We start from the raw sequence: 17,028 nt of genomic DNA on the forward strand, positions 1-17,028 counted from the left end.
TCATATAAAATATGAAAAAAAAAAAAAACAGTTTATTTTGTAAAGCATTTCATCGTTTGAAAACTGCGTTTGAATCTAATGTACAGGATGATGCCGCTCTCTGAGGCTCTTTCCACCCACTTTCTTCACCGCAAGGACATTTGAGCTTTCCACTCAGAACCATTTACAAAGAAACTCGAGCATGGGTGTGATTGCATACTACTTTGACATGCTTGGTTTCAATTATACTGAAACTTTCCTTTACAGAGTGGGGAGACTGTTGAGAAGAACACAATTTATCTTTACCTCCTGGTATTATTCCGCTCAGGCCAAGCACAAACACTGGACATTCAGTAGTACATAAACAATTCAGATTATTAAATTACACTGAGTTATTTGCAGAAAAAGAACTTAAAGTATCAACATCCCAGCATGAAAAATAGAGGTAATGTTTGTTTTTATTTGTTTGTTTGCAGGATTGTGCAAAAACTACATGAGGGATTACCATGTAACTTGGTGGAAGGATGTGGTATGTGTCAGGAAAGAACACATCAAACTGTTGGTGCGATAGGAACTGAAAAGCATGAGGGTGTGTGTGTGTGTTTGTGTGTGTGTGTGATATTTTGTGCACATCCAAATGAAAATCCAGGTTCAGTGAATTTAAACGTGGTCTCATGAGGGAACCGTTGGGCCTTGGAGGGAGTTGCTATGTCCTGAGTGACATTCTAGTTCACATAGGTGCTTTTCCTTCCGAGACTTGCCAAAATGAGTGCAAAGGGCCCTATAGTGCGTCCACTCGATCCATGAGTCTACTTGAAGCTGGTCACTCATACAGATTCATCCATGTATTATAGAAACAGCTTGGGTGTGGTCAGATGTGTGCAGCTGGGTCAGTCGAGGTCCCAGGCACCAAGGTGGTAGTTTGTATTCACTTCGGGGGCTTTGGCTCCTGTCCCCGTCCAAATGTGTCTTCCATTACTTCACTCATGGGTCTGGTTACGCTTCTCAACTGTCTGTGTGGACAAAACAAGATTATAGAAGATTACGTAACGCACATTAAAGGGTTAAAGGTCTCTGAGAAGTATGTTCAGACTTATTTCTGCATTGTTGGAGAAGAAGAACAAGTCTGGAAGAACGTCAAGCCTCAATTGGACTGTGCCACAAATTCCACATTTGTAGGGGTGTCAAATAAACGCTACCTCACCCTCGCTATATGATGCTGCGGGTTAAAATCGTTCCTTTATTTGAAAGTGAAACTAATATTTAAATTCTAAGATTGACTGTACCATGTGAGCGACACTTCGCCTCTCGGCGTGGCTACTGTAGTTATAAATGACCCGGACGCCCCTCTGAGAAGATGGTTTGTCCCGCACTCTGTCCGGCCCGAGCGCGCACTCTATTGAGACAAAGTTACGTAGAGTTGAGTGAATCCGCCGAACTGGTGAGTGGACCGTGTTTACCTGTTTGTGTTCAAGCTTCCTCTCGGTTTAATAACACCACACATGTCTTCGGTCACCGCGGAGCTCGGCGTGTGTCAGGTCGTGAGAAGCTCGTGAGACAGGTTGTCAAGTCCGCAGTGTGCCACTGCCGCTGGTCGGAGAAGCGAGTGGTTAGGAAAGTGGTTAGAAAAATAGAGAAGGGCTTGAAATAGATTAAACCATATCAGTCTATTGTGTGTTTCTGATTTCACCGTTCGTTCAGCAGTGTTGTCTGCAGAGGTGTTTCTACTTCAGTGTTTCGGTTGTGTGAGCTTTTGTTGTCTCTCGGGCAACGACCTGGGGGTTTGTTGAGTCCTACCCCCCCCCCCCCCCACACACACACACACACACACACATGTCTCTCTTCAGTTTTGAGGAGATACATTTGTCATAATGCGTTCCCTAAACCTAACCCTAACCCTCAAACCAAGTCTTAACCCTCAAACTAACTGTCTTGTCCTCACAATGGGTATTGAACACAAATTGGCCCTCATAACAATATAAAGAAATGCACACACATACATAAACACATAAATAGGTGTGTGTTTATATTTTAGTTAATGTATGTGTTTGTGTGTGTTTAGTTTGGGCCTATCTATATAAATGTATAAAAACATAGATATAAAGATATTTCTGTATCCTAGCACACACATTTCCAGTGTGTTGGATGTTGGCAGCAGTGAACCTATAATTTGATGTGCGGTTTTTCTGAATGAAGGCCGAGTGGCATGCATGGCCCTCAGTAGCTCTGTACTTGTGCATGTGTACTGTGTACCTAATAGAGACAGCAGAGTTGTTTTTTAATTGAAAGCAGCTCTCCTCTTGCTTGCTCTTATTTCCCCCCTGGTAGTGCTCTTTTCTGCCTTTGCACTAAACCATTGACTTCCAGGTTTTGAATCTCTCTTTCTCCTCTCTCTGTCATAGCCACATTTCGCTGGGATTCAACTGTGATGCTTATCTGAAAAGATCGGGGTACTGAAGTACTCGCCTCAGTGCCGTGTGTGTTTACTGTGGCTCAGTGCCGCCCTGATCCCTTTGTTGGCTTTTGTCAGCACAGTTGGGAACTGTTTGCCTTGCAGTTGTTGAGAGCTGTCCGGCGTGGACAGATTCTTGCACACCCATATGCTTTGACCTTATATCTACTGATAACCGCCTTCTCTTTTGTCCACATTGCCTCACATCTTTGTGACTTAAATATACTACCCTGCTAGACATCTTGCAGCTCTACCGTGATTTTGTCCCAAAGTCCATATTTCCTCTTTTGAAGCAAAAAAAAGTTCTCCAATGAACTTGTAAGTGACCCAACTTAAACCCACACAGAAACACACTGTATTCTGTTGTCCCCCAGCATATTTGATTTTGGCAGTCATGCAGCTCAACTCTGACCCCCTGTCCAGCTCTGTTGAGCGTTTGTCCCCCTCCCACAATCTCATCCCCTGCCTGTACAGTATCAGGGGACTGCCTCAGTCTTGGTGATCTAATATTCAGACATCAAGATAAGACAAAAAGCACTCAACACTCACTCTCGTATAGAGAAGAACTTGGGACTCCAGGTTTTCTGTTGTGCTTAAAGATTTTGCACAAAAAGAGATTCACTTAAAGGAATAAATGGACTAGGAAATAGGCACTAAAATAAATTTGTAATTCGACCGTTGAGTCCTCAGGAGCTGAGAAAAGAAGAAGCAGATGTGTGCAGTGGAGTGTTCAGTATAAGAAGGCCTGAAAAAGATTGAGCTCAAGAGAAGGAGTAAGGTTCATGGTGGCAGAATGACATTTTTAAGTCCTGTAGTCAGCGTGTTGGCTGGTCTTCAGAGCTGCGCCCTGCTTTATGTAACGCCGCTGATATCATATTCACACAGGACCAGAACCAGAAAGCCCTCCGCCCTGACTGAAAAATCCAGGTGTCTGGTGTCTAAAATACACACACAATGTATAATCACCACAACAGGCTCTCACTGCATGTTGCTATTGCGTCAGTGCACTTTGCACACTCGCAGTAAACAGAAACATCCAGTTCATACCTGTGACGTAGCGGATGCCCTTATCTTTCGTTTCTTGAAGTGACTATGAGTGGATACAGTCCTGTGTGAAACTGGTGTCTGGGAAAGACTGAGCTTGTTAGTGGTTAAGCAACAGATCAGTTTAAAGGGGATTTTTCTGACGAACGCTTTCATATGCAGTTTGAAGGCTAGTTGACTGGTGAACTCATGCATGTAAACAGGAAGTGTTTACGGGATTTATTGAAACCTAAGCAGAGACTAAACATTTGTATGTACTTAGACCAGTTATCCATCTCATGAAAAAATTCTATTTGCTTTCTTCTGGCTTTTTACAGAAGCTGTGAATTGATGTCTCTAGATATGCAGTTCAGATAATTCAGACTAATTCAGCCCTTTAGCAGACAGTGCTACCACAGTAAATGGTCATCATTCAATACCGTTGTTTATTGTCTCTCTAAATAAGTGATTCTGCGGAAATACTCATAGAAGCTTTTCAAGTTAATTATAAATTATTTCACATTATTGAGACAGTGCTCATTGATCAACAGAGAAAATACTGTAGATGAGCCAGAGGTAGCTGTATAGGCAAATGTTCAGCTATCGTCCTCAGCCAGTTCCCATTAGGCTTGAAAGGTTTTTGTTGCAGCTTTGATCCCAAGGAAAAGAATTTACAGCTTTAGATAGTGTTTTTTTGGGGGGGGGTTTTATTAGTCATGTAATGAATATCTGAATTTAATTGACCAGAAAGTCAAACACTCAACTAGTGCCTTGTTTTATGGCTTGTGTGATTATGTTTTTAAAACCCTCAGGACACCTCCTCACATGGGCTTTGAGGAAAATGTTATATGCAGTTGTTGCTCATAACTGTGGGCAGATTTTTGGAGCAAAGTTCAAGTCATTAAAAACGCACACAAACACAAGAAGTAGCACGCTTCCTCGAAGTTGTCCGTATGACACAATGAATGTCACAATGCATTGCTCTGTCTCTGCCTATAAATATTCATTTCACTAGTGACACTGCAACGTCTGACTCTGACCACAGTCCCCATCACAAGCGGTGCCGCAGTGGATTCTGGACAGAATTACGTAATTCCTCATGACACAACAACTTCCCGAAAAAAATGGACACATCTCAATTACAGTAAAGGCCACTGAATATTAACTGCAGGAAAAAATATACATAAAGTGTTAAACAGAGCTTTTCTTTAATGAGAGGGTTGTTGGTTATTATTCATGTTAATCTTTACCAAGATAAAGGTTGCATATTAGTATGAAGTGTAAACAGGACCTCAGGCTGGAAGTGCCACAGTCCATAGTCATGTATACACTCATACATTTACTCAAAACGCTGTTTAAAACGCTGTGCCAGGACAAGCAGTGACATGACCAGAGCGTAAAAATTCCAAGGAAGTCAGTTTGGCGTGTTTTTTTCCCTTCTTCCTGTAACTCGCTCATCGCCCTGCCTTTTCCCCGCCTCTCTCAGGTAGAGGAAACACCATGGTGGGAGTGGATCGCGCTCTGAGCAGGTGAGGGTGTGATCCCTCAGCGATTCGTGACTGACGTCCGCACAGATCTGAACTATCGGGGAGAAGAAGAAGAAGAAGAATGGCCCAAAACGCTAACTTGGACCTGAACCACCCTCTCATGGAAGCTGGACTGGAGTAAGTGTCAAAGTTCGCGTCTGGCCTGTTTTTCCAGTTTTCTGTTTAGCTTGGCTGCTGTCAGCTGTCTGCTTATCTCGCGCTGCTTGAGGAGGCCGAGAGAAGAGCAGACCCTGAGCGAGAGGGCGGGTCAGAAGGGAAACTGTCCCAAAGGCTTCCATGTTTTTTTCTTTTCAAACCAAAGTGAACAACTTCTAACTTCCACACCATTTTCTTCAGAGAAAAGACTGCAGTTGGCCTCTCTGTGAGTGAATGATTCCATTTGGAAACAGAACTGATTGGCCCCTGTGTGTCGCTCTTCCTGTGCTAACTTTGTAAAAGTGCTAAGTCAGAGGGAACTGGACTTGTTGTGTTTTTTTTTCTTCTTGTTGTAAGACAGAGACAGTGGGTGCGTTGGGCTTTGGTTTGTAGATAACGGGAAGAAGATCACACTGGAGGCAGTCTGTGAGAAGCTGTACTGCTCTTGGGTTGTTTGGTTGCTGTCTGCTCCCATGAGATTGTTTACGTCATTGTGTTTGATCTGTAGTGTCTGAGTGTTGTTGTCAGTGACTCACAGTAAACAGAGCAGCGTGGATCTGTATTGGAATGCCTCTTTGAATCTAGATGAGCCCCTATCCTCCTATTTCCTGTCATGACATCCAGTCTTCATGTCCGTTTGTCCTCCCGTCAGGAGTCCAGTGGATGAGGAAGGGGTTCATGACTCATTCAACCAGCTGATAGAAGAGCAGAGCCAGCATGGAGGACGGTCTGATGCCTACGAGCTACAGCAGCTGCAGAGAGAACTGGACGATGAGGGTCGAGGTACTGTCATTTTTAACAGTGCACACAGCTGCATGTCTACATGTCAAGGGCTGGATTTATATAAGAGCTGTGTGTTATGTGATTCTAATGTGAATGAAACATATAAGATGGCTGGGTTCAGACAGCTGGTCTCATTTTGGACCGTGGTCAGCAATTTCCTGTGATTCATTCCTCCGACATTGACAAATCTAATAAAACTAATTTCTATCTCTCCCAATCTTCCTTAAAAATTTTCTATATCATCTCATTTCCAGGATGCTAAAATGCTGTCAAACCTTGTCCCTAAATAAGATAAGATATTTGGAAATTTGTTGATAGTCGTATTGGGATTTGGTTTTAATATTTAAGTACTAAATAGTTTGAGTAAAATAAAGATTTTAGATCACCATGGTAATATTTTTGTATCTAAATATCATCTGAAAATACCTGTGGTCATTCTCAACTAAATCTGAGTTTAAACTTATTGTCATATTTTTGTTTATAACTTTTTTTCTACAGATATTGTGCCTTACCTGTCCAGTCCTGGACATGATCTTAGGGAAAGGAGGACAAGAGGAAGAGAGGTTGAATGGGCAGATGATGAATCCAGAGAGCCTGGGGAACGTTGGTCCTCGGCCACCATGAAGGTCCTGTCGTCCATGCCCAGTCGCACCATCGGTGGGTCCTGCAGAGATCAAAGCACTATGCAGAGAGAAGATGATACAAACAAACAGATATGATGATATATCATAGTGACAGAGTGGCCGTTTTGATTACGTCTCTAATGTGCAATGGACAGGAACGTATTAAAACAAAGAGAATACAAACATCTCATTGAAGACATCCAACAACCAATGAAAATGTCAGAGCAAAATTTGTTGACCTTTTCTGGAGATCATGTCTAAAAATCGCTTTAAATATCTCAACTCATAGATAGTTGGTGAAAACTTCTACCGGCTCAGACGTATTGAAGCTCAGCAAATAGCCTCTGCTGGGAAGGAAGCTGTTTATCATAGTTCCTGAACAAATTTACATATAAAAAGATTAATTGTATAGGCAATAATGCTGTAAATTACGCGATCTTTGAACGTGATTTATTGTTCTTTACCTGACCACCACAGTTACTTACTGTGTCTCAGCCTCAGTGGAACATTAAATATTTAACCCAGTTGCAGGAGTGACATGCATCACACGTTGAGCTGTAAAAACAGACTTGTTTCGGTCGAGCAGAGTTTCATGGGGAAGCAGTTGGTGTGTGACCTTCCTGTCAGCGTCTGGGGCCTGTCAGGTGCTCCATAGCTGCTGTCCGATCTACCAGCTGTGCCCCACATGATATATATTTGCTGGTTTGACTTTCAACATCAGAATTAGAAGAGTAATAAGAGAAGATAACTGTTCATGATTCAGTGCTACCCCTCTGATCTCAGCCAAGTCTACATGGTATAGTGTGCTCCCTGGTCAAAATAGTTTTCCTGCTTAAATATACTGTGTCGCTCTGAACCACTTTGTTGTCATTTGAAAACATTTTTCAAATGAAAATTACCCACACAAGCAAAAAGTTTTCAAACTGAAAAGGGGCCAGCAGTATTTCCATACTTCTCCGTAGTGGCTCCAAAGCTCCAGAGTCATTGGACAACAGGCGTACTCGTTGCAGAATTGATGCATTGGCCAACGAAAACCTAATCCTGTGGATGTAGCCATTAGTGCTGATGCATATCTGTCATATTTTTGTCATGATGTGGTCATTACATTCCAATCTGCGGAAAGACAAGAGATAGAGATGACTCATCCCGAAACAATGTTTGCTGAACTCAGTTAAACCTTGAGTCTTTGTCTGTAACAAGTGGCAAAACAATTCCCAATTGTGCCTTAAATGGTGCTGATCCCATCTCTGACCCATCTGATCCCATCTCTGACCATCAGGCCGCAGCAGGGGAGCCATCATTTCTCAGTATTACAACAGGACCATGCAGCTACGGAGACACAAGCAGAGCCGACCTGCCATCCGGGACTTCTCACGCTCTGCCAGGCCGAGCATACGAGGCTATGGCATGGAGGACAGCACCGACGCAGAGGGTGCAGTCGGTGAGGAGGTTCACTGGCTACAATTCAATTGTTCAGACGAGTATTTACTGTGTTTGTGTGAAGCGTCACGTCACTTATCACACCATGTCTCATGTTTTACAGTGTCTAAAAGGGAACGTTTGGTGAACAACCTGCAGAACCTTTCCGTTAACGACAGAGTGAGGATGCTCCGAGCGATGCCGCTCAGTGTGGCTGAAAAGAGTGAACTCAGGTTCAAAAGATCTTTGTTCTCATTATTCATTTTTTCATTGTGTTTTTTGGTCTATCAGTCTAATTCTCTCTTGTTACCTCTGTCTACAGGAGGTTAGCATTACAAAAGGAGAGACGCACATTTTCTGGAAGTCAGATCCCCTGTTGTAGTCGACTCAAATATTACATCATAATAGTAAGTTACACCACCGGCAATATTCATCTGTCTTTTACTTCCTGTACTTATTTCCCCACAGTAAGACACAGAGTCTGTCAAACTCTGATAGAGTATCTAGATACTAAACCAGTTTTAATTTCCAGCGATATCTAGTACTCATAGATTAACTTTTTTTTAAGCAAAATTGACCATATTATTGTCAATGGTTGGTAACCAGCACCTAAGCAAAACTAAATTATCTAAGTTACTAACGCAATATCATAGATAATTTTGAATTAATCTTTTTTAAGAAGAGGAAGAGTTGTAATGTTGCTTGATACGACATTGCAGGTTTTGTGAGTGTACCCTGAGTCTGTAAATGGGTGTTGGGTTTTGTTATCAAAAGTGTAATATCTCTGTTGCCCTAACAAATACCTCAGACCCAAAAAGCTAAACAACAAATACGCGTTTACTGGAATTCTACTGCTAAAAATGTTAATTTTGTAATTTTATCTAAGACTTTTTTTTCTTCTTGAAAACACATAAACATACATTATTATCCTTATTATGCTTTCATCCGAATCAATACAGTTTGTATTATTTAAATTATTGTCTGTTGTTTGTGATTGCACCTGTATAGGGTCTGTTGTACAATTGTGCTATGACAAGTACACTATATACATTTTCCGACTGTCTCTCCCCAGGCCGTGAGACAGAGCTGGTACAGCTGGCTCTCCTTCCTTCACTCCCTCCAGCTGTGGCAAATGGCGCTCAAGAGAGTGAGCGGGCGCTTTGGCACAGGAGTTCTCTCATACTTCCTGTTTCTTAAGACCCTACTCTTCTTCAACCTCTTCCTGTTCCTCGTAATGGGTGCGTTCATGGTGCTGCCTCAGGCAGTGCATCCTCCAGTTCTACCGTTTGACAGGCGCGCCTTCTCTGGACTGGAGCTCCTCACTGGAGCCGTAAGTAGTGTTCTGTGGTGACATATTGTTTTAAAACCTCTCTCACGCTACAAATCCCCAGACAAACTTGATGTGTGTTTTTGAGCAATAAATCAATATGATGAGATCCCAATAAGAAGACATCTTCTATTCTAATTCTGATTAATACAGAGTACTAGGGCCATATGGAGAAAAACGAAAAATATATACTTTTACAAGATTAAAGAAGATCAAGAAAAGGTTCCATTCCTTCTGCCTTCTGGATCTAAAATCTTGATTACCAAACTCATTGTTTCTCGGTAAACTATCTTTGAATATCCCACAGTTCTGCCATTGACCACTACCAAATATTTCCTTCTCCACATAAAGAGGCATTTCCTCCAAGTCTTTTAGTTCTGATGCTTGTGGTGCTGATGAGCCAAGTATTTAGTTATTTGTGAAATCTTCATTTAATTATACCTTAACAAGATGCTCCATATTCTTCATTTTAACACAGATGAAGGGATCTTCTGATACCTTCCATGCTCACCTTCATATTCAGTGTGTGTGCAAGAATGATTTTGCAACATTTAAAGCAATCATGGTCCAAAAGGCAACTTCCAAAAGTGTGATGTAGAAACCTGAAGCCTCTGGTGCACATTCACTGGGAACTAACTTTTCTAAGTAGGAGAAAGTCCAGTGGTTAAACTTTCGAAAAAATATTTGTGCCTTCATAGATTCTGGATTTTTCATTGGATGAGAAGGTGTGGAAAAATATTGGACACTTTTGTATTCAAAGCAGAGCATTTACAGTATTTCATAAAACATGTCTGTAGGGGATCTTTTGGTCTAGAAATATTTCAGTATGATAATTAATCATGTTCATTCGATAATTTTAAACTTCATTAATTATGATAATGAAAGGCTGTTTGTTCATGTCATTTTGTCTCAGGGCTATTTCTCCGACACAGTGATGTACTATGGGTACTACTCTAACTACACCCTACGTGAACAGTGCAGGGATGATGGTGGAGGGCAGAACATCTCTGTGTCCAATGGAACCACGCTGGACTGCCCGACCAAGCATCTGTCCTACAACATGCCTCTTGCGTACTTCTTCACCATAGTACTGGGCTTCTTCATCACTTGTATCATCCTCGTGTACAGGTATGGAGTGGTCTTTAAGAGAAGCGCGAACTCCAAACAAATCTACGTCAACATCATAGGGTTTAATTAGAAACTTTTCTAATTCCAACTTGCTTTGTATGACACATCTGTTACCTACTTCGAATGTGCAACTTCCCAACAGCATGTCCAAGTCGTTTGGTCAGAGCTTCAGAATCGACAAATCTCACAGTATCCTGGCTGTGAAGGTTTTCTGCTCCTGGGACTTTAAGGTCATCAAGAAAACATCCGTCAAACTCATGTCGGAGAATATCTGCACCCAGCTCAAGGTACATGGTACACACACACACACACACGCACACACAAAACTCTGATTATAGTCATTATGATGGTTGTGCCAGCACCTAGCGATAGCCACGCCCACCATCAAGCGTTAACGAAATGCATACGTGTGAGTCTAATGTTAGGTCAATGCTCAAAAAGGTCCCCACAGAGATATAGGTACACATCCTGTCCTCACCTTGTTTTCGTCTCTGTCACAAGACTTACAGGAATGTGATGATCTAAAGCATTCTTCTCTGTCCCCCCCTTAAAATATCCTTCTCCTCTCTCTCTCTCTCCCCTTCCTTCTCCTCTCTCTACAGGAGCTGTTAGCGGAGGTGAACCATAAGCATGTCAAGAACACTTTGTGCCAGAATCTTTGGAGACTGATGGTCCACTGTATAGCGTGGGCTATCTGCATATCAAGCACCATTGCCTGTGTGATCGGCATTTACTTCTTCTCTGATTTCATGCACCAGGTGAGGCGCTTTCACCAGTTCGTCACTTGGTAACTGAACATCAACTCGCTGGGAATAAAAAAGGACTGTAAACACTTTCTGTCAGTAACAGATCCAAAAGTACATTTTTGCTCAAAGAGAAGAACTCCCTGCTGTTATTTGTCACCATCACAGTTCCTCATTTATAATACTGTGTTATCTGTAGCCAAGCGTCTGATTGCACAGTCGACAATCTGCTTTCTGTTTACACTGGCACACACACACACACCCAGCTTACGTGATTGGCCACATGATACACATTTTCAGTTGCACATTAATCTTCATTCATCTCAAATCACTTTGTTACTGTTTCTGGACTGAAAGCAGACCTGGTCTGTTAGAGTTGAGATGTAATATGACCGATACAAAGCTTTATCACTTTTGTGCATGGAGGACATTTTTCTAATGACCGTAGCCAACTACAGCTGTGAAGTAAATGGGATCTTTAATAAACAACCACAGTATATTTTCATCCCTGTCTTCATTCCACAAAAAGTAGCAGACGCATTTCCAAGAAACGTGTTGTGAGGATGTGGGTCACTGAAGAACCGATTACATTTTGTTCTTGAGCATTTTTCAACATCTTCCCCATTTTCCCAGGGAATAATATATGAATCTTGATTGAATATATCTGGCATATTTAGAGATTGAAATAAGGGATTGTTGGTCTTTGCTGGAGGCAATTTCTCCATTGAGTGTCATTCTATTTATTTATTTGAAATTGCTGCCTTGCTGGTGCCTCCTAGTGGCGGTATCAAAAAAATGCTGAACGCAAATTGAGGGAACAACCTGCAGTGACACTGAAAAAAAGACATCATCCAAATTTTGTTTTTTGCCTCTTATCCCCACAGGACCTCCAGGTTAGAGCTCGTAGTCCACTCCCCATCAAGAACCACTTGTTGGATGAGGCCAGCCTGCTGGCCCTGCCTGTGGTGGTGTCGCTCATCAACCTGCTGCTGCCCGGCTTGTTCAACCTCGCAGCCTGGATGGAGGACTATCAGTCACCTTCTGTGTGCACATATGTCGCCATCAGCAGGTACAACAGAGAAACTGAATGGAAGGACATAGTTAAATTTGAGGTGTAAGAAAATGCAGAGCTGTTTAGCAGTTTTCAATCATGAACTCTGGAAAAGGTCTGAATTAATGGGTCTGGACTCTCTGGAGTTTACCTTTCATACAAGAGTTCTTCAGTACTTCCTCTGATTTAAAAAATGTCAACCTGCCCACTTGTTTGCGGTGAATGCTCTGGATAATCTTTTTTAGAGTTTTTACTCTTTTGTTGTCTTTGTTTTTTAGGCACTTATTGTTAAAAGTGAGTGTTCTTATCGTCCTCTGTTACCACTGGCTGGGTCGGTTGGCCAATGAAACTCAAATGGTAATATTAATGATGACACGCCATTGTCACCATCACCCTTTTTTGTTCAAAGCTGCATCAAGGAATATTTGCCTCATCTTATTGTTTGAGTTTCCGTTTCTGTGTGTTACTTAATGACTGTTTCTGACTCTGTTTTGACAAAGCAGTGCTGGGAGAGTTTTGTCGGCCAAGAGCTTTATCGCTTCCTGCTGATGGACTTCATCTTCACTCTGCTGGACACGTTGTTAGGAGAGTTTCTGTGGAGGTGGGTCGATGCATCAATAAGCTCTTTGCATTTATTTCTCTTCCATTGGCTCTAATTAACAGTGACTCATCCTATTTATTTAATTATGATCTTATCTATTTTATCCCTCTATTTTTGTCTGCTCATGTTACTTTGAGTTACTCGGCCTGTTTGGTGTTATTGTTAAGAAAAGTGCTTTATATATCTTTCTCGTGGTGTTAAAATAATTTGTTATCAATAATTATGTCACAGTAAAACTTGGACCCAACATTTCTCTGTAGTTATTTCTCTGTTGATTTCTGTTTCTACTTCTTTGCTCCTGATCTCTGCAGGTTGTTTTCTACGAAGGTACTGAAAAGGAAGAGGAAACCAGTTTTTGATATCGCCAGGAATGTCCTTGACCTCATCTATGGACAGACTTTAGCCTGGTAGGAAACTTACAGTTAAGTTTGCACGGTAGAGCTGAGTATCAAACTGTTTCTGTGCAATGATGATGAACGTCGTGTTTTTCAGGTTGGGAGTTCTCTTCACTCCTATCCTGCCTGCAGTGCAGCTTCTCAAACTCCTGCTGCTCTTCTACATTAAAAAGGTATTTGAACTAAAATATGTCAATTAAAAAGCTCAAAATAAACTGTTTTTTAAAGAAGTGAAAGGAGAGGAACAGTTGTGATGTTGTTTGATACAACATTGCAGGTTTTTTTAGTGTACGCCGCGATTGTAAATGGGTGCTGGGGGTATTTCCTGTAAGTTTTGTTATCAAGCAAGTGTGTTGGTTTGTGTGAAGCGCAACAGAGATGAGGAGACACACAGACACACACACACACACAAGCAGGAGTGAATTGAAGTAATATCGCCCATCCCTACCTGGGAGTCAGTTTGATAACAAAATCTCTGCTGTCCTTTAGTTGTGTCAGATTTGAGTTGGGATGAAAACAAGGACCTCTGACCTTAGACTGTTTTTGTTGTTGTGTACCCACAGAGCAGTGTGATGATGAACTGTCAGAGTCCTAGGAAACCATATAGAGTCAGCCAGATGACCACCATCTTCATCACCCTCCTCTGCTTCCCCTCCTTCCTCGGTGCCTCTGTGTGTGTCACGTACACGATGTGGAGGTATTCACACGACAGACACTACATTCATTTATATTAAGTCACTGTGGACTTAATCATAACCGCTTAAACATTAATAGCACCCCTTCATCTTAATTGTAGGTCATATGAAACAAAGTGTGCTTACTAACCTCATTGAAGCCACAGTGTTGTTGTATTGGATACTCTAACCTATTATGCAGTAACCGTTCAGCTCCACTTTTGCCATAATTCAATACAATTTAATCTGACACATCACTGTGTTGTCCAACCGAGCTGCAGCTCAGGTAGATTATGTTGTAACATTAACACTGTATGTATTCCCTTTAGCTCCCGATCATTGTGACTGAGCTTTAGACGATTGTTACTGTTACTTAAGCTGTTTTCAGAAATGAACTGTCAGGACAATTGGGTCCACACGTTTTCTAGAGTTGCCTTTCACATATATAGAATGCAGCAGGAGATAGTGCGGGTTAGACGTGTTGAGAACAACAGGAGAGTCCACAACATTCAGATGAGGGGGGGGCGTCTGTGTAGAGCATGCAGGAGGAAGGACATGACGCATTAACTCACTTTACCTTTACAACATAGCGTTTCATTTCATCTTGCTGCACTCTCACGTGAGCCCACTACCTCGGACATTCCTTAGACATTTACTTGGGGGCTGGCAATAAAACTCTCGGAAAAAAGTCTGGAGCAATTTACTCAGGCATTTGCATTGTCACATGCAGCCCTTCTGGATCATTTCAGGAGAATGTCTGGAGTTCAGTGCGTGTCTTGAAGCAGCACAATATTCCAGAGTTGTGAAATCCGATTGAACCTTAAAATTCATGATTTTATGAATTGTGCTGCTCTAGATTTTAGTTGAAATTAAACCCCAACCGTGTCACATTCACACGCTAAACCGACCATGAAATGGCCACTAACTAAGGTGCTCTGTGTGGTCATTTATAAGTGCTTATTTCTGCCATGTAAGTGATGATACACAGTGAGGTGTTTCACAAATCAAGGTCACTAACCAGAGATTAAAAAATGGGGCTATGTGATCATGATTCATCTGTAACACGCTTTACATTCTCTACCTGCAGTTTAAAAGTCTCTCCCAAGGACTTAAAAAACTGGTTAAGTCATGCGTCATAACTTTGTTTGAGGTTTTCCTGGTCATGACATAATTCTCCTCAATTGCAGGGGATTAACTGAATGAACAGCGCTGTGTGTCTGTCCCTGAGAAGGTTCTTTTTGTTGGCTGAGAATAGAGACTTTGTACAATCCCCACATGTGTCTTTTGTCTTCAGTATCAGGCCGTCCTCGTCCTGCGGTCCATTCCGTGGACTCAAAACGATGTTCCAGGCGGGGAAACGCTGGGTGGAAGATCTGGAAAAAGATAATCCCAAATTGTCTGTTCTGGCCAGGGCTCACTCTTACTTGGTGGAAAACCCTTTCTTCCTGTTTGTGGGGGCAGGAATCTTTCTGTGAGCGCACACACACACACGCACTAATACACACATATACTCACACACACTCACAGCTCGCAGCAGCTCTGGTGTGTTTTATACATTATCAAACTGTATTATTCAGTACATTATCATTGAGATCAGTGTTCTCTAGCGCTGTTCTCTAGCGTTGTTCTGGTCTAATCGACTCTACCCTTTGTGTCCCTCAGGATCGTCATCTACTTCCATAGTCAGGTGGTGGATGGACAAAGGAAGATCATCAGTTTACTACAGGAGCAGATAGAAAATGTAAGATGAGTCAAGTCAGATTTATTTCTATAGCATATTTAAAACAACAGGAGCTGAGCCAGAGTGGTTTACAATCATAGGGAAAAAGAAATTATACAAGTATGGATTAAAAGAAAGTAAAAACAGAGAAAGATGTAAATGAAAAATAAAATAGACATCGACAGAATCATAACACAGAATCAAGCAGAATTAAAAGCAACATTAAAAAGTAATTTTTAATATAATATGAATTATATTATGAATATATGTTTAAGCTAAAGAAATTTTGAATTAGCAAGTTTCCCAAGATTTAATGTGGGGTGGACTCTCCCAGGATTTAGGGGCAACAACAGAGAAAGCTCAATCGCAAGAAAGGGAATTGAAAGGGAATTTTAAGAGAACGATCTAAGAGACCTGGCAGCAGTTTGACATCAGAAGATCAGTGATATACTGAGGGGCAAGGCCACTGAGATCTTTGTAGTCAAAAGACTGTTTCTCATTATGTTAAAATATAAAGATATTAATAAAACAGACTCGGGTGAAAAATGTTTCCTCTTTTTGACATGTCATCATTTTCTCTTTTCAGGAGGGAGAAGATAAAAAGTTTCTCATCACTCGCCTCCAGTCCATCCATGAGCAGAAACGAACACCCACTCAAAGACACACAAGTCAGGTGAGTCTGTGATGCTCCTTTGTTTGTCGTTACTTTAGCATCTCGTCTTCATCCGTGTTTGATGCTTTACTTCCATCGGTTTTGTGTCTTTTCCAGGACTCTTCATGTTGAAGCAGCTGCGTCTCTGGATTCTCTCATCACTGACTGAAGTCTGGAAAAAGGGTACACCCATGGGAACATAACTGGAATATCATCAGAAAGAAGCTGCAAGGAATACAACCAAAATCAAATATATTATACGTTTGGCAGTTTTTATATTTGGAAGTATTTTTACTGGCTGCAGTATTTTAGAGGACGAACAAACAAATCAAAACCACCAGACGAAATATAAAGCTGTCTGCATCCTAAGCAGAACAACCATAAGAACATTAGCTGTGCATGACTGTCCACAGAAAGGATGACTGCTGAAAAGGAACTGAGAACTGAAGCAGCACATTAGAGGAGGTCAAACGGACTTCCTGTGTTTGCAGTTGTTTTTAAGTTTTAAAAATCCAACTGAGCACCTGTATAGAAAATCTTGAAAGTGATATCGTCAGCTCAAAAAGATTTCAAACATCTCCTGTAGAAGCACTTTCATACTGACTGTGAAAATTTTTTATCCTTTTGATTTTATAAATAACCCTTTGTCAGTGTCCATGTTGTAGGTAAGCTTTTTGTTATAGGTGTGAGGGGCTAAACTGTAAATGTTTTTTATGAATTTGTTTTTTTAAGTTGATAACTGCAACCTTTTTTAATTAAATTATCTTTCATGATAT

At 41.4% G+C, this 17,028-nt stretch overlaps 1 protein-coding gene and 1 long non-coding RNA gene across 4 annotated transcripts; one reads left to right on the forward strand and one right to left on the reverse strand.

Annotated features, from left to right (window-relative positions):
* Positions 1-23: 23 nt before the first annotated feature.
* Positions 24-1,725, reverse strand: LOC133954346 (uncharacterized). The gene is made up of 3 exons (XR_009920773.1): positions 1,670-1,725; positions 1,440-1,569; positions 24-992 (listed from the first exon to the last, which is right to left on the reverse strand). It is a non-coding gene; the product is annotated as an uncharacterized LOC133954346 (long non-coding RNA).
* On the forward strand, positions 1,327-17,027 carry tmc6b (transmembrane channel-like 6b). 3 transcript variants are annotated; one of them, XM_062388718.1, is made up of 21 exons: positions 1,327-1,420; positions 4,941-5,118; positions 5,789-5,919; positions 6,418-6,576; positions 7,822-7,983; positions 8,086-8,194; positions 8,284-8,368; positions 9,034-9,291; positions 10,202-10,416; positions 10,559-10,703; positions 11,019-11,174; positions 12,044-12,228; positions 12,489-12,567; positions 12,711-12,811; positions 13,123-13,218; positions 13,304-13,379; positions 13,770-13,903; positions 15,175-15,351; positions 15,543-15,621; positions 16,187-16,273; positions 16,370-17,027. In XM_062388718.1, exons 2-21 carry the CDS (start codon positions 5,063-5,065, stop codon positions 16,382-16,384), a joined length of 2,505 nt encoding a protein of 834 aa, XP_062244702.1. In that variant the 5' UTR covers positions 1,327-1,420; positions 4,941-5,062; the 3' UTR covers positions 16,385-17,027. The 3 variants fall into 3 exon arrangements, with proteins under 3 accessions (XP_062244702.1, XP_062244701.1, XP_062244703.1); XM_062388717.1 differs by lacking the exon at positions 1,327-1,420 and adding an exon at positions 4,523-4,543; XM_062388719.1 differs by lacking the exon at positions 1,327-1,420 and having other exon boundaries at positions 12,714-12,811.
* Position 17,028: the final 1 nt, after the last annotated feature.

Source organism: Platichthys flesus, chromosome 5, assembly GCF_949316205.1.
Source record: "Platichthys flesus chromosome 5, fPlaFle2.1, whole genome shotgun sequence".
In the NCBI taxonomy this organism is placed as follows: Eukaryota; Metazoa; Chordata; class Actinopteri; order Pleuronectiformes; family Pleuronectidae; genus Platichthys; species Platichthys flesus.

Bases quoted from the DNA above. Each gene is read 5' to 3' on its own strand.
- tmc6b (XM_062388718.1), top strand. From the start codon at position 5,063: ATGGCCCAAAACGCTAACTTGGACCTGAACCACCCTCTCATGGAAGCT. The intron at 9,292-10,201 runs GTAAGTAGTGTT...ATTTTGTCTCAG, and splicing joins TGGAGCTCCTCACTGGAGCC to GGCTATTTCTCCGACACAGT. The intron at 13,219-13,303 runs GTAGGAAACTTA...CGTGTTTTTCAG, and splicing joins TATGGACAGACTTTAGCCTG to GTTGGGAGTTCTCTTCACTC.